A 25,000-nucleotide genomic window follows, 5' to 3' on the forward strand; every position below is an offset into this window, starting at 1 on the left:
ACACAGTCTGCATGATCTTCTCCAACACGCAGAGACGAAACGTGCAGTAACGAATACGTGCACAATTTTGTTACCGCATGAGTTCACCAAAGTTTCTGTTTGTGTTGCCGGTGCGAAAGAAGGAGTGGATGTACTAACCCTACCTGAGACGTGTTGTGTGAATGGCTTGACTTATGAGTCAGCGTGGTGTACATTCTTAGAGGACAGTTTATGCTACCTGTACTTGCTCAATGTCACAAATGCTCCACTAAAACTTAAAAATGGTGTAAAGATTGGAGACTTCCTAGTATACCCAGCGGCCGTAAAGGTGTGCCAGGATTCCTCAATTCCTACTATTCAGACTGATGATACGCCAATCGGTGTATGTACTATTAACTCTACGGGATCTGCGCCGACGCATTCACCCGATATGCTCTCACATCTCACTTGCACAGATTTCCCAGAACATACGCCTCAACTCCTCGACCTTCTGACCTCGTACAGAAACGTGGTTGCCTTACCCGGTGAACCGATGGGTAGAACAGACCTTGTCAAACATACGATTGAACTACTCCCAGGAACTCAGCCGAGTTACCTACCAGCGTATCGATAGCCTCACAGCCAGAGAAAGCAAACATATCAAATGGTACAGAACATGTTAGACCAGGACATTATTGAACCCTCCGTCAGTCCATGGAATAGCCCACTTTTCTTAGTACCAAAGAAGGACGGCAACCTTAGACCAGTAGTCTACTATCGTAAGGTCAATTCTGTCACCGTTCCAGACCGTTTCCCGTTACCTGTCCTCACTGATTTGCTAGAATCCCTTGGTGACAATAACGTAGTCTTTTCATCTTTAGACCTCCTCAGCGGGTACTGGCAGGTCGAAATGGAAGAGTCCTCTCGCCCAGTTACAGCCTTTAGCACCCCTTCTGGACATTTTCAGTTTAAGAGACTCCCTTTTGGTCTGAGAAATGCTCCTTCCGTGTTCATGCGACTTATCCATTCAGTCTTCAGCGGTATGATGGGACACTCTCTTTTTGCTTACCTAGATGATATCATTGTTGTGAGTAAATCCATCCCTGATCATTTTACCAAACTCCAGCAAGTCTTTGAACGCCTCCAGCTTGCAGGCCTGAAAGTCAATCTCGGTAAATGTGACTTCCTGTGAAAGAAAATCAAATTCCTAGGCCATGTCGTAGATGCACAAGGCATTCGTACTAATGAGGATAAAACTAAGGCGATCATTAACTTCCCAGAACTTACCACTACCGACGCCGTACGAAGTTTCCTGGGCCTCAGCGGCTATTATCGTCGCTTTATCCGGGATTACGCGAAGATCGCCGCTCCTCTGACCCACTTACTCAAGCAGAATGTGCCCTTTGTTTGGACTAACGACCAGTCACAGGCTTTCCAAAAGCTAAAGACAGCTCTTGTAAATGCCTCGATTCTAGCGTTCCCTGATTATACCACACCCTTCCTTCTCTACACAGACGCCTCAGGCACTGGACTTGGTGCCGTTTTGATGCAACTCGATGAAGCATCAAGGAAGCGCGTAATAGCGTATGCTAGTCGCACCCTTACAACCGTTGAACGTAACTACAGTGTCACAGATCTCGAAGCACTAGCGGTAATCTGGTCCTTGAAACATTTCAGAGATATCGTCTATGGTTATCCAGTGCATATCCAAACAGACCACCTTCCACTATGTGATTTGTTCAAAAATCGCAACCTAACAGGTAGGTTAGCTAGATGGTCTGTCATCATCCAGGACTTTAATCCCACTTTTCAATATGTACCAGGCAAGTTGAATGTAGTCGCAGACGCACTCTCACGTCACGTAGCAGCAGCTATAACATCATTGCAGCCTGAAGTAACTGAAAACACTACACTAACGTCAGACGTTGTTCGAAACTTTCAACAGCAAGACCCCATGTGGTCCAAAGTCATTTATTTCCTAGAATCTGGCGATCCCTCGACCTTACCTACTCTGCCAGTATCACTAGATGAATTCATGCTAGATGATGATCTCTTGTACAGGAAAACACTGCTAACAGGCAAAGATATGCCCAATCGCGAAGTACGCCAACTTGTTGTTCCCACTGCCCTGATACCAAAGGTTCTTCATATTGTTCATAATACTCCTCAAGCTTCCCATCCAGGTAAAGACCGATGCTTGCGCCAAGCACGTCTCAAATACTATTGGCCAACCATGCGCCGCGATATCAATGCCCACTGTGACTCTTGCCTCTCCTGCCACTGCCACAAAGGATCAACCGGCTTACCAGCACCTCTCTTACCATACCCAATCCCAACCATGGGAAACTGTCTCAATCGATCTCTTAAAACTACCTCTCACAGAATCTGGCGCTGAGTACTTGTTCGTAGCGGTCGACCACTTCTCCCGCTACTGTGTCCTCGTACCCCTCTCCGACAAGACCACGAAGAGCGTTGCACGTGCCCTTGTAGATCACGTAATTTGCCCGTTCAGTACCCCTCATACCATTCTTACTGACAACGGTACAGAGTTCAACAATAGCCTTCTAGATGAGATCTGTCGCCACTTTCATATCAGTAAGTGCAATGTCGTGCCTAACCATCCAGCTTCCAATGGCCTTGTAGAACGCCACAACCGCAAAATCTTAGAGTGCCTCAGACATCTAGGCTCCCATAGTTCGTCCTGGGATGACTGGATTCCCCAAGTGGCATCTTCCATCAATAGCTCCATCAATGCATCCATTGCTGAATCTCCCTTCTTCGTCCTTTTTGGTTTTGACAAGGACCTCCCATACTCTCTCTTATCCTCAAAGCCAGAACCCATCTACAACATGGATGATTATGTTAAACTAAAATTGGCCAACTTCCAGACAATCCACCAGTATGTCCAATCCACTTTGGCTTCCTCTCAGGAGGACATGCTGCAGCGCCAACATAAGTCCGCCTCTCCTATCACTATCACTGTAGGCGATCTTGTCTTTGCTCATTCCCATACGCGTTCCTCCAAGTTGGATGACAAATTTACAGGGCCCCACCGAGTCCTCACTCAACAAGGCAACAAATTTCACCTCCAGGACCTGTCCACTAAGGACACCAGATGGGTCCACGTCGATGACTTAAAGCGAGCACCCCGTGGCCTCTTGTTGGAAGAGTCACTTACACAACCTCCTGCCCCCTCTTCCCCTCCTCCCATCGCTCAGTCTACCTTGTCTCCACCTATCCCTTAGTCTACCTTGTCTCCACCTATCCCTCAGTCTCCTTCCTCTCCATCTCCACCTGCTCATTCATCAATCAATCAATATCGGTCCAAACTGCGCTCTGCCCATCAACCTCTTCACGACCTCCCCCATTAACTCTACCCTGATTTTCTAGGTACGATGTTAGCGCTCTCCCTGCTGGCAGTGCTGACCCTCCTGGGGTCTGGGTCAGGTCAGGACGATGGTGGAGTACGTCTCGGGGACTTGGTTGGCTCGGGAGGCGAGGTAATGCTTATCGACGACATCGCCTCTTTGCGCTACGATCTTGCGCCCCTGGCTGACGTAGCCATTGCCCTACCTGCCTACGCGCACCAGCTCCACGGAATCAGGAACCATCTCACGGCCCTCATGGGGACACACAACCCGAATGAGTATCTCTATAACCTTTTCCTCCCACTCTCCTGGCAGTTGCAATACATAAGTAACAGATTCACTGAGCTCAATGACACATTTTCCATTCAGACACCCGTGGGTCGTTCTCGTGTGAAACGAAGTCTCTTCGACTTCGGCGGTGAGATTCTGAGTGGCTTGTTTGGCGTTGCTACAGCCCGTGACATTTCTGGCTTCCAATCTGATCTCACTCATTTAACTTCCGCCCTAGAATCACAACGCCGAGTCATTAAAATCCAACACACTATGTTACAGAAGCTCACAACCCAACTCAATGAAGTCACGTCCACTCTACACAATTTCACCGATATCTTACAACGCCACCTTTCAGATCTTAACGTTATCTCCCTGTTCTTCTACCTCCAACTCAACATGGATAATCTCCAACTGGCCGTAGACTCTCTCCTGTCTCAAGTCTCTACCTTGGTTCGTATCCTGGTTGATGCTATCAATGGACGTGTCACTGCCGACTTAGTACCTGTCTCAGCTCTCCATTCTGTCCTGGAATGGGCTCACTCCACCTTCGGTCTCTCCCCAGTCCTCCCTTACTCCTCCTTTGAATATTATTACCCTGTTCTCGAAGCCACTCTTCTCACTACATACGTCGTCGTCCATATTCCTCTCCGTTCTGCCATAACCTTTAACCTTTTCCACATCATTCCCTTCCCTTTCCGCCTCAACAACTCCTTGTTACAGGTCTCTGTTCCTTCAGAATATTTCCTCCTCTCCCATGATCATCTTTCCGTTGCCTTGCTTTCTTCCACAGACCTCCAGCAATGTTCCTCCCTTACTCCGACCTCTCGTCTCTGTGCTGCCCACCTTTTCGCTATCTTCCCTAGCAGTGCTACACCCTGTGAGTCTGCTTTAGTTCACAACCATTCCATCTACTCGGCCTGTTCTTTTGTCCCAGCTCCTGACCTCCCGGTCCACCATGCTCACTTCAACCATGTCCAGTACTTCTTCTTTGCTGTTCCCATCTCTGTCACAATCATGTGTCCTGGTTCTTCCGTTCGCTCCGTCCCCGCTAGTGGTCTCTACAAAGCACCTGACTATTGTACCGTCAAATCAGAGTCCGTCATCACTTACGCCACTCGCTATCACCAAGCTGTTCGTAAACACTCCTATGACATCTTTCAACCAATCGACATGCCTTCAACCCTACCATCTGCCAACATTACCATCACCTCCCCTCACTTGCGCATGCTCACCTTCCTCAATGACAGTGATTTCATTATGGATCAATTTTCTCTGGCCTTCAGCCGTTCATGGGTTCATCCAACAGTTGTGTTTCCCCCTGTGGTTATCGCTTTCATAGGTTTTCTACTAGTCATCTGTGCAGTGCATTGTTGTGTCAGAAAAATGGAACGTCGACTCCAGGAACTGAGAGTCGCTGCCGGCATAGTACGCCCTACGCACGACGTAGAAACTCCCCGTCCTTAGTGCCCTCACATTCCGTGACTACCATTGCCATCTACCATTTAACCAAACTGTGAACAGCACTCTGCCTACTAGAAAATGATGGTATTTCTTTCGTGCATTACTGAGTGACAGTGTATCCTACAGAATATACAAAAAAAAAAAAAAAAAACTGAAGGAAGAACACCAATAGAACTCTCATATCTACTCCTTGTTTATCATGTATCAAACTATTATTGTGTAATTCCCATTATGTTTATATATACCTTCGACCCTTACTGAATTTGTACCTATTAATCCTTGTATATCTCATCTGTATATATCGTTCTAATTCCCTCCCCTCAACATGGCCATGTCTCCCCTACTGCCCCTGTATCATACTTATCCCTTGTACAAACCTACCCGGTCCTGCCTTACTCCTATAATCACCCACCATTTACCTCCTGGTGTCAGGAGACACCATCTCAGCTACCCAGGGGAGTAGTGTACCCCCTCCACAATATGTCTACCCCCGATGTATATATGTTCCCCCCCCCAATGCATACATGCCCCCACTAAATTTGCTAGGTCAGCATGCTTTCCCACGCCTGAAGACGGCGTTATTGCATCAGTTGATATCAGGCAGCCTGGTCGGGTAGACTGTTTTACTGTGAGCTTGTAATAAACTCCTCACCTAGCTGTTTGTACACGGAGTTTCTATCACCAAAGTATTGCAAGTTACATATATATATATATATATATATATATATTAAACTGGCCTGAAATTGCCATATTTGCATCTCGAATGCTAACTTGTGACAATTAATTAAAATCAAGATACAATGCTAGTCACGAAGAAGTGCTGTGGAAAGAAAGCAAGAAGTATTGTCTCTTGCTGCCACTGAGTTTCGTGAAAAATGCTAAAAAAAAAAAAAAAAAATGGGCCAAGTTAAATTGAAAGACTTATAGAGCTATAGTGTTTTTATTTGGTCTTCGTCTCTACCGTTTATTACAGCACATTCCTTGCATTTACCCTATTGTAGTAGAGGAATAATAATAAAGTTACATAACTGTCTGAATATATGATAAACAATGAACTGAATAATTTCCAAAGTGCTACAGTATGTGCGGATCTAGTCCACGTTTTAAGGCAGACAGTGGAGGAAGCATAAGCGAAAGACAATACGGCAGTGATGTCTCTGGAGAACAATGCATGTGGAAGTGAATAAGTTTACGAGAACGGTGAGCACAAAAGTAAAGAAAAAAAAGTAAACCCGAATGATGTATTACGTGGTACTTGAGAACATCATTTATTGAATCTTTCAGTGTTGCCCTGCTTTTGAACAATCAAGGCTGAAAGTACCGTATCGAAGGATTTGAATAAAACACCAGCTGCCGGGTGAAAGCTAACTCACTGTGTGATGCGTTAGTGAATGAGGGGAAAAATAGAACTGGGGGTTTAAGAACTTTGATGCAGTGATAGAGCATAACCAAAGGGCCCAGCATTAACTCATCATCAAGCATCTTTGCATCCAAACGTTTGTTCTTCGATATCTCACCTGTCAACTACTTTGACCAGCTCCTCAACTGTCTCTGGTCTGGGTGGCATCCTTGGGAGGGTGAGGGAAGCGATGAGACTGGCGCGATATGCTGTGCCCACCACCACACCGAAGAACAACCAAGTGCCGACCAGGATGTGGTTGGACTGGCTGGTTGAGAGGCGTCCGTACAGTCCCTGGCCAAACAAGGTGCCCACAGACTCCAGCACCACCGACCCAGTACTCAGCACTCCATGCCGCATTTCCCACGTTTTTCTGCTCGTAATCTGTAAAACATACATATACAGTGATGTACGTACAGTCGTGGCCGTAAATAATCACCTATCCTCCTGTACCCCGTGCCTCAGGCTGGCTCCTTCATGCAAGACAAGTCACAGTGTAGTAAGAGGTGCTCAGAGGGAGGGGCCAGAGAGAGAAGGGAGGGTGGGTGGGGGGACGAGCGATGGTGCTTGGGTGGAGTGAGGGAGGGGAGGGAGGGTAGGTAGGGGAGGGAGAATGAAATGCGAAGTTGTGGCCACATAATTTGTCCATTTTCTTTCATTCAGGGCATCATATAAAGGAGTTACTGTTCGGTAGATAAAGCTGCATTACACCCTGTATAACGGCGTCAGATAACAAACATTAGATAGATGGTGATAATCAAGGACTGGCTAGTGAGAGAAGTATACTGACATGACAGATCAAATATTAGTGCAGAGCCATCGAGATTGTGGGGGGCCGTGGGCCCAGATTGTCAACGCGTGGAAACCAAAGAACTAAAGGACACGGGCCCGCCTCCTCCAGCACACCAAGGACGAGTGGAAGCTGTTCAGACGAAACCAGCAATCCATCAACAACATTGTTTCCCCGGTGCCGCGAACCCTGCATGAGGTTTTTAAGGCAGGAGGCCACTGGGCTACTTACTAAGGCGTTCCTGGTTGCTTTGGCTTGACCAGTGTCGGTAAACATTGACAGATATATTTTCGGAGCTTGGGTAGGATTTTGTTTCATTTTCCCTCTAACAGATTATGGGAGATACCGTTATCATATCCACCCATGAGCACAGACAAATTAATTTACCTTTTATGCACAGTTATTTTAAATAGCCTTTTAATATTGAGATGTCATTAAATAAATATTGAATTGACATGATGATGACTGTATAGAGGGAGTGTATACCGAGAGGATGATCATATTTACTGTGGACACAGCGATGTCAAGGGATGCATATAATGTTTAGTTTAAAAAATTAATGATATGTAAGGGAAGCGGACGTTTCTTAAACAATACGGAAGTCAAAGTCATCCAGATTCCATTCTCTGTCTGAAGTCAAAATACACGGATAAACAAAAATATCTGGATCTGCACTAATGTTTGATCTGTCATGTCAGTATATTTCTCTCACGAGCCAGTCCTTCATATCACCACCTATCTAAAGTTTGTTATCTGATGCCGCTATACAAAGTGTAATGCAGCTTTATCTACCTAACAGTAACTCCTTTATATGATGCCTTGAATGAAAGAAAATAGACAAATTATGTGGCCACAACTGCGCATTTCATTCCCCCCTCCTTCCTACCCTCCCTCCCCTCTCTCACTCCACCCCAGCACCATCGCTCGTACCTCCACCCACCTTCCCTTCTCTCTCTGGCCCTTCATTCTCACCCCCTCTTACTCCAGTGTGAGTTGCCGCTCATAAAGGAACCAGTCTGAAGCGCGGGGTACAGAAGGATAGGTGATTATTTATGGGCACGGCTGTACATATACAATTATATGAATGTGTAGCCGTTTCATTATTGTGTCATAGGGGCGAGCAGTGATGTTTCGGACAGGGGAATGGTTTTGATAATATGAGCCATGATAGAAAGTGCACCTCCTCGCATCTGCTACCGTCAGGAAGACACAATTCTAATGAGGTCATTCGCACCATTTTTTTTCTTTTTTTTTTTTTTTTGCGGAGCTGCTTGGTATGTCCAGTTTCATAAAGTAATTTTGATCTTTTTCTGCTTTTCTTAATGTAATTTTTCAGCTACATATAGCACACTCAACTAGTGAAAATGTCATGGAATAGTCAGATATTGGTTATAGTGAAGGTATGATGTATTATTCATTTTTTTAGAATTCATTTGTTTAGGAATGGCTAAAGTTCTTTCTTCGTAGAAAAAGGAAGACCAAATTAAAACTGTATGAAAGCAAAATTAATTAACAATTCCATGTTGTGGTTTCAAGAAATCAACAAGGGTGAAGTAGCCCACCACTTATACGACAGTGGTGACTGTAGTATATATAGGCTCTGGGTGGAAGTAACAATCCGATTCCATTCTTTACTCATCTGTACCATAAATATGTATTCCAGCTAAGTGTTTAAGGATATGTTGTATCAAAACAGCAATATATATTCTTTAATTTCTTATTGCATAAATCTGACATCATCCAAGAAGAGTCGTTATACTTATAGCTGCAAAAATAAACTAATATTTTTTCCATTATATTTCTTTGTTGCTCACTCTGATTTTCACCTGTGAGTCATGTTAAATACTCACTTGAACCTATCGTTTGGAGCTAACTGGAAAAGATAATAGAATTAATATGACCAAGGGAGTGTTCATGGTGCCAGAATAAGCAACCGTCCCCATTGACACATTCACCTAAATAAAAATCATATACTGTTGGCTCATGTTATATACAAGGGAAGAACAAGAAAACACGACCATGAGAGGGTTAACCCACCCCGTCCCGTCGATGTATGGGTACGTTGCAACGATTTGCATTTGCCAGTCCCGGCGACATACTGGTACGTCGTGCAATTGCTAGCTCCCTAATTTGCACAATTTTCAATTTTTGCGCGTGATTTCTCGTATGTATACACGGGACACCTTCCTCTATTCCTCTACAAGATGCCAAGCAGGGACAATGCCTGACAATGCCTTACACCGCAAAACCTCCCCCCTCACGCCATTGTCTCGGCAATTCACCTGTTACCAGTGACCTGGCTAGTAAGATATTCAGGGCCAGAGTGATTCCCCAATCGATGACAATGTGGAGGACAATGATTACATAGCATTAGAAGAAGAAACAGCCAGAAATAATGATCAGGTACTGTGGGAAAAAAAGGTCAGGTATGGTGATTAGTTAGTGAGTGAAACAATGCTTATAATGCCTTTATTACTGCTTGAAAACCAATATACTCTCATACTACATATACATTCTTACCAAGTAAATAAACAAATACAGTTTATGAGTGGATTAAATAGTTACCCTCCCATAGAACTAGTTTTCTTTGGTGCCAGCATGTTAGAAAACCCAATCAGGTAAGGAGGAACTCCTACCTGGATTGGGTATTTTAAACCTCAGGTGAGCGATTCTCTATGAATTTTCGATTTTTCTCACCAAAAGCGAAGGTTTTAGCCAAAAAATTTTTTTTTGAAAATACCTCGGGACTGGAGGATGTCAGAGGTGCGGAAAACGATAAAGAACAATGGCAACAGACATATTTGGCCCCATACGGGATTTCGCTAAACTGAAGAACCATATTGTGCTTCGCTAGAGTAAAGCACATTGGTGAAAAAATCCTAAAGGAACCAAACAGAAGCAATGCCTTGTGAAAATATATTTATGTGCGTGACTAACACTGGAAGACGGCCCTGGGCTGCTAACCGAGAATGTCCCACGTCTTAATTATGCTGACAACAATCACAACAACAGTAATAATAATAATAATAAATAATAATAACAATATAATAATAACATTAGGAACCGTTTTCTGCTGCCTCTTATTACTAATACTGGATGTGCCCGTGCCTGACCACTTGCATGTTTACCTTGACAAGTGTGAAGCAGACAGTCAGCGTGCAAGCCAAGACACTGATCCACACTTGGCCACTCAGTGGGTAGTAGAAGCTCAGCCAACTGGGTGTTATGACCGGCGTGGCCATGGCGAATTTAATATCACCTTGATCATAGGTGAAAGTGAAATCCCATCTGGAAACATTGTTAGAAATAAAGATGTTACATTTGTAGATTTTATAGCCATTTGTTACGTCCAACCATAGGAAAGAATTTGTTCTCGAACAATAATAATAATAATAATAATAATAATAATGAATTATTAATAATAAAAATAAATTGTAATAGTAATATCAGTAACAATAATAATAAGTAAGAATGAAAGTAAAGCATTCGGAATCCGAATGCTAATTACCTGCCAGAATAAGCTGTTGGCCAAGTCCAAGATTTTGGCCATATCTTGATATTCTGAAGGTTTCATGTTGATAGCTCAAGCCGTTTATGAGATATTATTGTGCCACAGGAGGGCTGTAAATCATACTTGATTTTTGGCAGCCATGTTTCTGACCTAAACCTTGACCCCGAGTGCCCATTTTCGAACTCGGCCAAGATTTTGGCCATATCTTGAAACCCTGAAGGATTCCTGTTGATATCTCAAGCCGTTCATGAGATATAATGGTGCTAAAGGGGGTGATAAAAAGTAGTTGGCCTTTAGCAGCCATTTTGGTGACCGTGATCTTGACCACGTGTGGCGACTTTTGAACTCTGCCTAGATTTTGGCCATATCTTGTGGCCCTGAGGTATAATGGGAACACACACACACACACACACACACACACACACACACACACACACACACACACACACACACGGATTCAATCTAGGCGGACGTGTGACACCGGCGCTCTGTACCAAATCATCACGGCCAGTGGCATTACCTAAATAGTATCTTTGTATGAGTCAAGCTCAGTACCAGGTTAGACTAAATGATTGTTCATTATTAAAAGGAAAAAAAAAAACAAGTTTAAACAAGACTTGTACAAACAGGAAATAGACCCAAGACGAAAGAATACGCCGAGTCATCTCTGAGGTTTGTTTAGACTACAGCAACACGGAGATCGTAAGTACATGCTTTGCACTTTAAGTATTGCAAAATGGATATATACTTCAGTAAAACAAATGTGGAAAAGAAAAGGGATAAAGGTAAAAAGCAAAATGATGATTTCTACCAAGAACTGGTTCAAGTAGAGACCCACAATAGACTGGTTGAACGTGTAAACAAACTAGAAATGGCTTTCAAAAATGAAATTAATGAAATAAAGAAGCAGATGCACTTGCAAAAGGAAGAAATAGAAAAACTAGGAAGGGAGGCCAATAAGAAAGACACAACTATCAGTGAACAAACAGTGGAATTGAGTACAATTAGGAAGAAAATGAGTGAAATGGCAAGTACAGTAGTCAATCACGAGAGTGTTATGGAAGAGTTCAAAAATGACACAGACAATTAGGCAAGTTAGCAGTCTTATTGACCAGAGCAGTGATATTGAGGAGAAGATAACACAAGTGAATGAAGCTGTGCAAAGCTACAAAAATGATGTAGAAACCACGTATGCTGCAATGGTGAAAGTAAAGAAAGACTTAGAAACAAGGGTGGAGGAAAAAAGCATTAAAAAGGAAGTGAAAAGAATAATCCAAAACAATCCAAAGTTAGTCAGAGATACAGTAGAGATAAACAAATCAATAGTAATCACTGGTATAGAAGAGGAAGAAGTTAAAAACAAGATCACAAGAGACAAAAAGGAGATGGCAAATGTAATGAGCTTACTGAAAGAAGTATCGGAGGAAATCTATAGTAAAGACATAGAGGAACACAAAAGGTTAGGGAAATACAAGAAAAGCAAGACAAGACCTCTAAAGGTGACTTTCCAGAGTGTAAACACTGTGGAAGAGATACTAAAAAATGCAAAGAATCTTAAGGAAAAAGAGGAGTTCAAAAATGTATGGATAAAAAGATGCCTAACACAAGAGGAACTGGAATTACTGAAAGAGAAAAGGGAGGAAGCAAAAACAAAAAATGAGGGAAGATCAGAAGAGGAGAAGAAGAAATTTTTTACAAAGTAATAGGATTGCAGGTACGAAAGTGGTACACAAACAGGATGGAAGAAAAAGGAGGAAGGTAGTAGAACTATGTCATGACAAGTATATAAACAAGATGATAAAGTTGATGTACTCAAATGTGGATGGAATGGTATCTAAATTACTAGAGATGAATGATTATGTCAGAGAAAATGAACCACAAATAATATGCCTAACTGAAACAAAAGTAATACCAAGGATATCAAATGATATACTAAACTTAGAGGAATACAATATATGGAGAAGAGACAGATATTTAAAAAAAGGAGGAGGAATTATAATATTAACTAAGAAAAATCTAAAAGTCAAGGAAATAAAACTAGATATACCATCACAAGTAGAACTGATTGCAGTAGAGATCGACACATCTGAAGGTAAAGCAATTGTAGCCAATTTGTACATGCCACCCAGATCAAACACATGGGAAAGAGACGAATACGAGGACCTGGCAGAGAGTACAATTCAGAGTGTAAGATCATTGCTACATAAAATGGAAGAGAAATCGGAAAGAATTATACTAACTGGGGACTTTAATACAAATATAAATCGGAATACTCTAGATATAAATAGCCAAGAAAGCTGCTGGGACCAAAAGCTCCTGGATCTAGTACAAGAGTTTTTCTTAACGCAACATGTGAGGGAAACCACCAGAAAAAGAGGACTTGATGTACCTTCAGTGCTAGATCTAATATTTACTAGGCAAGAAAATGATACTGACAGTTTAATATATCACCCTCCACTCTGCAAAAGCGATCATGCAGTACTAAATTATAACTTCAGGATAGCATATGACATACTGTAGTAAACAGCAATGATAGTTACAAAAAGAGCCTAAACTATAAAAAGGGAAATTATCAAGACCTAATGAAGTATTTCTTAGAAGTTGATTGGGAAAATGAGCTTAGAGGACAACATTTAAATGCTATATATAAAAAATTATGAATTTTATGAAATAGGAGTCCAGAAGTACATCCCACAGCACAAAGAAGCAGATAAGAAAATACAGAAATGGTTCAATACAGAATGTAAAAAATCAAAAGAGAAGAGATTTGTTGTGGAATAGATACAGAAGACAATAGTGAAAGGGCGTATAATAATTACAAACGGGCAAGAAACGATTATACAAGAATAGGGAGGGAAGCCCAGAAACAGTTTGAGGAGGATATAATAAATAAAAGTAGTGATCAACCAAAGCAGTTTTACAGTTATATCAGAAGCAAAACCAAAGTAAAAGATATAATACAATCCATTACGGATGAGGGAATCACTTATACACAAGAGAAAGATATTTGTGAAGCACTAAATAATAATTTCCAATTAGTTTTTACAGAATAAAAAATTTTTGAGAGGGACTATGTGGAACATGCATCTCCACACATACTACCAGATATACAAATAACAGAAAAAGTAATACAGGAGTTAAGAAAATTAGACAGAGGAAAAGCAAGTGGTCCTGATGAAATTTCATGTTGGGTACTACGAGAATGTGCAAAGGAGTTAAGTAAACCATTATTTTTTAATTTTCAAGAAATCCTTGAGTCAAGGTAAACTACCTGATATTTGGAAAGAAGCAAATATTGTTCCCTTATTCAAGAAAGGAAATAGACAAAAACCAACTAAACAACCGACCAGTATCACTGACCAGTGTTGTAAGCAAGGTATTAGAAAAGCTTATAAGAAAAACTTGGGTAAATCATCTAGAAGAACACAGTATGATAACAGATAGAATGTTTGGTTTCAGAAAAGGAAAGTTATGTGTAACTAATCTGTTGAGCCACTATGACAGAGTAACAAACACAACACAGGAAAGAGAAGGATGGGTGGACAGTATCTATTTAGATTTCAAGAAAGCATTTGACACAGTACCACACCAAAGACTTTTATGGAAACTGTACCATCAAGGAGGAATTCGAGGCAAACTGTTTTGTTGGATGCAAGATTTTCTCAAAGAGAGAAATGAGAACAGTACTATGAGGAAACTACTCATCATGGAAAGAAGCGACTAGTGGAGTACCAAAGGGTTCAGTGCTGGCACCAATCTATGTTGTTAGTGTATATAAATGATATAAACAGTAACACTGGAAATGAGAGCTATCTGAATATGTTTGCAGATGATGCAAAAATACAAAGGAGAATTACTAACACAGACTCTTGTAGAAAGCTACAAGAAGAATTAAATAAACCTCGTGAATGAAGTAATACCTGGCAAATGGAATTCAGTGTGGACAATTGTCATGTAATCAAGTTTGGTAAAGGTGGAAAAAGACCTGATTGGGATTATAAGTTTGGAAATAAAACCCTATACAATCAGAAAGAGAGATGGACCTAGGTGTGATTATCAATAACAGACTATCTTCGGCTGATCACATCAGCGAGAAGGAACATGTATACACTGCTTGCAAATATGAGAATAGCATTCACATACATAAATGAAGACATGCTAAGAAGGATAATAACATCATTCATTAGACCAACCCTGGAATATGCATCAGTAGTCTGGAGTCCTTATCTCAAAAAACACAGACAAGATTGAAAAAGTTCAAAGGGCCACTACAAGATGGATACCAAGCTTAAGGGACCTAAGCTACGAAGAAAGACTAAATAGACTGAATCTACCCACACTACAGGAGAGAAGTAAAAGAGGTGACATGATAATGCTATATAAGTGCGTATCAGGGAAGGAGAAAATAGACAAATGATACTTAACATATGGAGAAGCACCAGCAAGAGGACACTGCAAAAAACTGCATAAGAAGAGAGGTGATAAAGACGTAAGGAAATTCAGTATCCCAAACAGAGCAATTGATCAATGGAATGCACTACCGAATGAAATAGTGTGTGCCAAAACAAATCACAAATTTAAGGAAATGTACGATAAATATGGTTTAAGACATGGGAGAGTACGAGCTTGACTCATTCCTGTAAAGATACAATTAGGTAAAAACAATTAGGTAAGAACACACACACACACGCGCACGCACGCACGCACACACACTCACTCACGCTGGGTCAGGGGAAAACATTATTGCTCCACTTCGTAAGGTGGACGATAACTAGAGGCCCTCCTGACGGGGGAATCACACCAGCCGCAAGGCGATACATATCTAGCGCGGCTTGGAATATGACCTTGACTTACTTCACCAATTTCTAACTCTTAGGTTTTCATCCCTTCTACACACCTGTAAAATTTTGTGATATCTTGAGCGGTTGCAAGTTTATCATAGAAACAGACACACAGAGCATGACCTACTTTCACCAATTTCGAACTCTATCTATTTTTTATCTACTACTGACCTGTAAAATTTTGTAATGATATATTGAGCGGTTGCGAAGTTATCGTGCCAACAGAAACACGGACAGACGGACAAAGACGGCCAGATTGAAATACCAACTTCGCTATCGCAGCTAGTAATATTAATAATAAATAATATTATTATTATTATTATTACTACAGCTGAAACTGCAGTCCCATCTGGAAACTACCGGAATATTACAGATTTTTTACATCTCTAGGTTCATCATCTTGTCATGGCTCCATGCATACCTTCCAGATTATTTCCTTTACCATCGAACATTGTCAGATTACAAGAAGCTACGGTATATTATTTACAATCCATCATCATCTTCCCATCCATCTAACGTTCCCAGTTCTGTTTATTATGTTGGGAAGACGAAAATAACCAAGAATTAGGAGCAGGTAAAATATATATATATATTTTTTCATAGATGAATCTATACTCCTTCTTGGATGCACTGCCAGACTATAACGTGTTGGTAATATCTATACCTATAACCGAAAACCTATAACCGAATACCTATTATCTTTATCTATTATCTATCTATAATCGAATATCTGGATCTCTAGTTTATCTCTCTAGTTTCTTTCTCCCATCTCCATCTCCCCATCTCTAATCTATCTATCTATCTCCCCATCTCTAATCTATCTATCTATCTCCCCATCTCTAATCTATCTATCTATCTCCCCATCTCTAATCTATCTATCTATCTCCCCATCTCTAATCTATCTATCTATCTCCCCATCTCTAATCTATCTATCTATCTCCCCATCTCTAATCTATCTATCTATCTCCCCATCTCTAATCTATCTATCTATCTCCCCATCTCTAATCTATCTATCTATCTCCCCATCTCTAATCTATCTATCTATCTCCCCATCTCTAATCTATCTATCTATCTCCCCATCTCTAATCTATCTATCTATCTCCCCATCTCTAATCTATCTATCTATCTCCCCATCTCTAATCTATCTATCTATCTCCCCATCTCTAATCTATCTATCTATCTCCCCATCTCTAATCTATCTATCTATCTATCATCTAATCTATCTATCTCTAATCTATCTATCTATCTAATCTCCCCATCTCTAATCTATCTATCAATCTCTAATCTATCTATCTATCTCTAATCTATCTATCTATCTAATCTATCTATCTCTAATCTATCTATCTATCTATCTAATCTATCTATCTCTAATCTATCTATCTATCTATCTAATCTATCTATCTCTAATCTATCTATATCTAATCTATCTATCTAATCTATCTATCTCTAATCTATCTATCTATCTATCTATCTAATCTATCTATCTCTAATCTATCTATCTATCCATCTATCTAATCTCCCCATCTCTAATCTATCTATCTATCTCCCCATCTCTAATCTATCTATCAATCTCTAATCTATCTATCTATCTCTAATCTATCTATGTATCTAATCTATCTATCTCTAATCTATCTATCTATCTATCTAATCTATCTATCTCTAATCTATCTATCTAATCTATCTCTAATCTATCTATCTCTAATCCATCTATCTAATCTATCTCTAATCTATCTATCTAATCTATCTATCTCTAATCTATCTATCTATCTAATCTATCTATCTCTAATCTATCTATCTATCTATCTAATCTATCTATCTCTAATCTATCTATCTATCTATCTAATCTATCTATCTCTAATCTATCTATCTATCTATCTCTAATCTATCTATCTCTAATCTATCTAATCTATCTATCTCTAATCTATCTATCTATCTATCTAATCTATCTATCTCTAATCTATCTATCTAATCTATCTATCTCCAATCTATCTATCTATCTATCTAATCTATCTATCTCTAATCTATCTATCTATCTATCTAATCTATCTATCTATCTATATCTATCTATCTAATCTATCTCTAATCTATCTATATCTATCTATCTAATCTATCTCTAATCTATCTATATCTATCTATCTAATCTATCTCTAATCTATCTATATCTATCTATCTAATCTATCTCTAATCTATCTATATCTATCTATCTAATCTATCTCTAATCTATCTATATCTATCTATCTAATCTATCTCTAATCTATCTATATCTATCTATCTAATCTATCTATCTATCTAATCTATCTATCTCTAATCTATCTCTAATCTCTCTCTCTCTATCTAATCTATCTATCTATCTATCTCTAATCTATCTATCTATCTATCTATCTCTAATCTATCTATCTATCTATCTAATCTATCTCTAATCTATCTATCTATCTATCTATCTCTCTATCTAATCTATCTATCTATCTATCTCTAATCTATCTCTAATCTCTCTCTCTCTATCTAATCTATCTATCTATCTATCTCTAATCTATCTATCTATCTATCTCTAATCTATCTATCTCTAATCTAGCTCTAATCTATCTCTAATCTATCTATCTCTAATCTATCTATCTATCTATCTATCTCTAATCTATCTATCTATCTCTAATCTATCTATCTATCTATCTATCTCTAATCTATCTATATCTATCAATCTAATCTATCTCTAATCTATCTATATCTATCAATCTAATCTATCTCTAATCTATCTATATCTATCAATCTAATCTATCTATCTATCTATCTATCTATCTCTAATCTATCTCTAATCTATCTATCTATCTATCTCTAATCTATCTCTAATCTATCTCTCTATCTATCTCTAATCTATCTCTAATCTATCTCTATCTATCTCTAATCTATCTCTAATCTATCTCTAATCTATCTATCTATCTATCTCTAATCTATCTCTAATCTATCTATCTATCTATCTATCTATCTCTAATCTATCTATCTATCTCTAATCTATCTATCTATCTATCTATCTCTAATCTATCTATCTATCTCTAATCTACCTATCTATCTCTAATCTATCTATCTATCTATCTATCTATCTCTAATCTATCTCTAATCTATCTATCTATCTATCTCTAATCTATCTATCTATCTATCTATCTATCTATCTCTAATCTATCTATCTATCTATCTATCTCTAATCTATCTATCTATCTATCTATCTATCTCTAATCTATCTATCTATCTATCTATCTATCTATCTCTAATCTATCTATCTATCTATCTATCTATCTCTAATCTATCTATCTATCTATCTATCTATCTATCTCTAATCTATCTATCTATCTATCTATCTATCTATCTCTAATCTATCTATCTATCTATCTATCTATCTATCTCTAATCTATCTATCTATCTATCTATCTATCTATCTCTAATCTATCTATCTATCTATCTATCTCTAATCTATCTATCTATCTATCTATCTCTAATCTATCTATCTATCTATCTCTAATCTATCTATCTATCTATCTATCTATCTCTAATCTATCTATCTATCTATCTATCTATCTCTAATCTATCTATCTATCTATCTATCTATCTCTAATCTATCTATCTATCTATCTATCTATCTCTAATCTATCTATCTATCTATCTATCTATCTCTAATCTATCTATCTATCTATCTATCTATCTCTAATCTATCTATCTATCTATCTATCTATCTCTAATCTATCTATCTATCTATCTATCTATCTCTAATCTATCTATCTATCTATCTATCTCTAATCTATCTATCTATCTATCTATCTCTAATCTATCTATCTATCTCTAATCTATGTCTAATCTCTCTCTCTCTCTCTCTCTCTCTCTCTCTCTCTCTCTCTCTCTCTCTCTCTCTCTCTCTCTATATTTTTGTTACGGACCAAGTGGAAATCCATTGTACAGACAGAAATATATATAGCCTTCGTCCCAGAAAACTTGGTCCATCAACACAAATTGATTGAACAGCACTAATGTTCAAGATATTATTGGTGTGGCAATTCTGTTTCAGGGGTTAATCACTTAACTTCTAGCTAGAGGATTTAAACCAATAAAGTCAAATTTGATTAGATTTAATGAAACTAAAGTATAACTAAATAATCCTCAAAAGGGTACACAGCCTTCACCATTTATTTAAATTACCATAAAATTATGACAATTACTAAAAATCCGGTTACTTCACATGACAAACCATTGCTAGTAAAGCAGAACAAAAACTATAACGAATAATACAATTATATTCCTTCTCTGTGCAAAATAAATAAAGTAAACACGTGGTAAGAAAAGAAATTTAAAGCCACCCCCCCAAGTCCATTCCCAGCCCAATCCCACTTATCTGAATTGTATCGGGTTCTGTAACGCCAGCATACGATCCAGGTAGTCAGGAATGTCCACTGACGGTCAACACAAGGGGCTGGAGACAAACATTGCCCTCACAGGAGCTAACCAGCCGGAGTGAGATCACAAAGTCAACTGACTTCCAACAGTTTTTTTTTTTCCCCGGCCTATCAACCATTGGGGCCGAAGCCCCTGGTTATTAAGGCCGTGTATATACAGTATATATATATGTATATACATTTAAACATATATACATATATATACAAACATATATATATACATACATACACATACACACACACACACACACACACACACTTCCATGCATACATACAGACACACTTTCATGCAAACGTATATATATATATATATATATATATATATATATATATATATATATATATATATATATATATAATAATTTTAATCTTATTTATTTATTTATTTTTTTTGTATTTTTATTTTTTTTAATTTTTTCTTGGTTTTTTAATTTTTATACCTTATATTATAAAGGAACACTAATCTAAAGACCCTCTTCCAACAGAAGTTCACACAACACATCAACTATGAGTTGATGTGTCAGACACCCAACTCCACGAACACCACTGGGAACTCATCAGATCGATAGATGGCGTTCTCTAAGGTAGCTTGAGAGTAGCTAGGTGGGTTGACTGTTCCAGTCTGGGAACCCATCAGATTGAGAGATGGCGTTCTGTAAAGTAGCTTGAGAGTAGCTAGGTGGGTTGACTGATCCAATCACGGGAAGTCAAGGGTTTGCTAGGTGGTCAGGAGAGGTTGAAGGCTCCAAAACTCCAGGCCATCAGCTCTGGTTCGTAACTATATATATATATATATATATATATATATATATATATATATATATATATATATATATATATATTTATATATCGGCTGAAATAAGATTTTTTTTTTTTAAGGTGAGTTAACCGAGCCAGTTTCTAACCCCTTCATTATGGGATGGACTTTCTTAGGCTTACTGATGTTGCTTAGTAACATAAGTGAACCAAAAGAAGTGTCATTACTGTGAACAAGCAAAAGAAGGTAATATATACAGAATTCATTTACACATTTGTAGGCAGTCATTAGAAGAATCATCTTTACTTCCGTGCACTGACAGGTTCATTTTCTACTTACTCCACTTCAGCAAGTAAAACAAATTTCAAAAATTATTGTCCTCGTCACTTACGTTATCTGTAATTAATAAGACATTAGGTAGTTTCAAATTAGAGAGGCTATCTATATCTTTTGACAATGTATAGCTATTCTTTGCTGCATAAAAGTATGTGGAATTGAACCGGATTATCAATAATAACAGTGAACACTGCAGTGCAAAGGTTCCCCTTAGCTTAGAATCTCACCTCTTTATATCTTGTGGAATAATACCATGCATCACTGTTGCCATAAATAATTTACGAACCTGCATCTGATCTGTCACCTGCAAGTAAATGTAACATTAAAATAAAGAAATGAAATCCCCAGTTTATATATACGAGTGTATATATATATATATATATATATATATATATATATATATATATATCTATATATATATATATATATATATATATATATATGAGCCTCTGTGGTACAGTGGTAGAGTGTGCGTTTCGTACACGGGTGAGCCAGGGTAATAAACTTTGGGAGTGTTCGCCCACCTCGTATTGCATTGGCGGACACAAGGGATGCTGTGGGTGAACCAGTGTCGCTTACTTTATAGTATGCTTGCACCCAGTCGGCTTGCGTGGGCCGATTAAACTTGGTTCACAGAGTACACACACACATCCAAAGCCACTCCAACACTACAATTACACTTACAAGCACTCCTCACCCTACATACCATCTCTACCAGACAGCATAAGCCACTTGGTAGACTTCGGTCGGGATAGGCAGGTCCTGCAGTGGATACTCAAACGGCTGATGATGATGATGGTATATATATATATATATATATATATATATATATATATATATATATATATATATATATATATATATATATATTCTTGTGTGTCATTTTTACCATAAACTCTTTCAGAGAAATATTTCGAACTAAAAGTTTGATGTAGCTTTCCTTAAATCTTATCAACAAGATGCCCTTCCTAATTTGAAAGAAACATTATTTTAGTGCATAATAAAGTACGAGCCAAAGGATCCAAGCATAATAATGTATTGTTCTTCCTAGGAAGAACGAAAAAAATTCGTTACGTTTATTTCGAGATGTCTGGACTTGACACATAGTTTAAAAGTTTAGAGGTCATAGGCAGTGTGAAATACAGAATGATGACGGTTCCTGATTTGATCATTTTTATACATGAGGACTGAGAAAACCTGGTAACCCTTGCAAACAGGAAAGAGGACTAGGGTTCACTGCTTGGCGGATGTTTATATGGCTTCCGTTACTGGGGAGGGACAAAGGCATTCACTTCAGAACAGTAATGATCTTTGAAATGTCAGTAAAATATGGCAGGATATACAACGCTTCAGTGAAGGGCGAGAAGCATGATACCACAAAGAAGCAGGGGGATGGCGGGAAGTTAATCCTTTACCTCCACTGTGTTTTGAATACGAGAGAGAGAGAGAGAGAGAGAGAGAGAGAGAGAGAGAGAGAGAGAGAGAGAGAGAGAGAGAGAGAGAGAACTCCTTACACAGTCAAACTTATCCCTTGGACAAAGCCAGCAAACTGTCCAGGGATAATGGACCAGCTATGACAATTTTTATATTTTCTAGTTTTACCAGTTAGGGAATAAATAGTCAGAATGAAACATAAATTATTGCTTTCGGTACGAAACTTTTTGAAAACAAATATAATAAGATCCTGTAAATAATAAATTTAATAACATCCTGTAAATAATGAGATATATATCAAAACAGAGGTAGAGTCGGAAGAAACCCATTAGTGCATATCAAATCAAGAAAAACGACGTCACTCACAAACAGCGGTACACTATGGTTGAAATTATCTATGTACATACGGAGGGTTCAGAAAAGACACCAAATAGGATATCCCTGGGTTTATCATGCAGTTTTAGGTGGCACTGACGAGACCGATGCCAGCGACAGTTTGTATTGTATGTTTCATTGATCGACATCGATCATCACTGAGGGCAGTGGAGAGGTTAAAGTGCTGTTTCAGTATGATTACACATTTCATCTAGGGTGATGCTGTAGAACACTGATATACTGGAGCTGAATCGAGTTTGAATATCACTTTAAAAGAGATGATATGTCATTTGAAATTAGGTTCTGGGAGTAGCAGCCAAACTGTGAGCAAATCCAAACCCTTGCAGTGAATACATTCTCAATATTAATTTTGTGGAAAACAATGCAGTTTCTGTAAAGATCATACTTTAAATAATCCCTAAGATATCACATAAAAAAGTGAATGGGCTACTAAATATTACAAAACGATGCTGATATTAAAATCCGATGTAATATTCAAATAAATTACAACAGAAACAGATAGTAACAGCAAAAGTTTGAATGTAGACTAGTATATAATTCTCACCTCGTTCCACCTGCGTGAAGGAAGGACACGGAAAGTAAAATTCAGGGCCTGGGCAACCACAACCAGCTGGTTGTAGTCAGTGCCTGAGTACCTGGTGGTGTTGCCCTCGACGGACTCTCTCCAGTAGGGTTCATATGTAAACGCCATCACGTTTATCGTCGCGCCATAGAAACTGCCAAAAATAATGTAATATTCTGATTGGACTGAAGTTGCAGTGCAACATTAGGTGGAAGTGATTTTTTTTTTTTTCAGCCTATGATAATCCTGTAGGAATAAAGGCTATTGCGTATTATTCAAAGCAAGTACAGGTACTCCATGACAATTCTTTATCATTATTACTAGATTATTAATATTGTTATGAAGGGGGATTTGCCAGTTAGGTAGTCTCATACCTTCGAGACGTTTCTGGTACCGTAAGTTTCGGTACGAGTCGTCAGAGTTGCCAGTTTGCCTAGTGTTTGTAAGCATAGTTATTTGGTAAGTTATGCATTAATTTTTATGCTTTTTCTCTATAATGTTTTATTTAAGTAATTGCTTGTTAAATTATGTAATTTAAGTTCGTATGGGTAATGATTTAGAGTGTTATGTAATGTAAGATAACTCTAGCATGTTCTGATGTCTCGTAATTGGTAACTGTTGTTGCTAGGGGCTGATGCAAGACAGTATGTCCTAGAATTTTGAAGAAGTACACGTTTCTACAACAATGCAAGCTTATATAAGGATGGGGAAGAGCATAGTTAGTCAGTCAGTTTGGAGTTTTAGTCGGGTGTCAGTTTGAGTGAAGTGAAGTCAGTTCTGGTTTTCGTGCAGTGTCAGTGAAGGTTGTATATTTTTGGTACTTGTGAAAACAGTGGCAAACAGTGACGGGTCAATGAAGTTTGCATATCACTGGAACTTGAGAAAACAGTGAAGTGTTGAGCATTAAGTGTAATAACAGTTAGTAAAGTGTGTATAGCTCCAGTGCTTGTGAGAACAGTGAAGTTGGAAAGTATTAAGTGGAATTATCTGGAAAATAAAGACAGGGAACTTTAAGGGGCCAGTGTTTATTTTCGCCTCAGCTGATCTTGTGTACTGCACACCTAAAGGCTGACCATAAGAAGAACAACTCACTGGTCAACGTCCTTCCTAAACTGTACTGCTGCTGTTGGAGCCTGTGGCAGTGTCGGGACTGGGACGTAACAATATTAATTTCATTTAAGTAATTGTTCCTCGGCTCGTTGTTCTCTTTGTTTACATTGTCCATAACATGTATACCGTCAGCTACAAATTATGTTTTCCATTAATCTGCACCAGATTTTCAATCTTTCACAACATATTTCACATACCTCAGATGCAGAACAATACAAAACTGTGGCTCTACTTCATTTCCGTAACACTTTCTCATGACTAGCACCATATTCTAGTGTTAATCTCTTGTTAACCTCATTCAAGATGAAGAGATGACAGTTTTAAGCCAGGTTAGAATGAAATGAGTATAGCCCAGTCTATACTCGTGA

The 25,000-nt window shown here is 38.7% G+C and overlaps 1 protein-coding gene across 1 annotated transcript in view; it reads right to left on the reverse strand.

The window, feature by feature from the left end:
- The window catches only part of LOC145395281 (ionotropic receptor 93a-like), a 66,254-nt gene extending 42,603 nt beyond the window's left edge, over positions 1 to 23,651 (reverse strand). Inside the window, exons 1-4 of the mRNA XM_080268959.1 lie at positions 23,505 to 23,651; positions 21,358 to 21,434; positions 10,378 to 10,537; positions 6,578 to 6,843 (exon numbers count right to left, since the gene is read on the reverse strand). Of these exons, the coding sequence (XP_080125085.1) occupies positions 6,578 to 6,843; positions 10,378 to 10,537; positions 21,358 to 21,434; positions 23,505 to 23,651 (650 nt within the window). The remainder of the gene's footprint in view (positions 1 to 6,577; positions 6,844 to 10,377; positions 10,538 to 21,357; positions 21,435 to 23,504) is intronic.
- Positions 23,652 to 25,000: the final 1,349 nt, after the last annotated feature.

Source organism: Coenobita brevimanus, chromosome 30 (genome assembly GCF_032717465.1).
Source record: "Coenobita brevimanus isolate Jiangsu-jjx chromosome 30, ASM3271746v2, whole genome shotgun sequence".
NCBI lineage: Eukaryota > Metazoa > Arthropoda > Malacostraca > Decapoda > Coenobitidae > Coenobita > Coenobita brevimanus.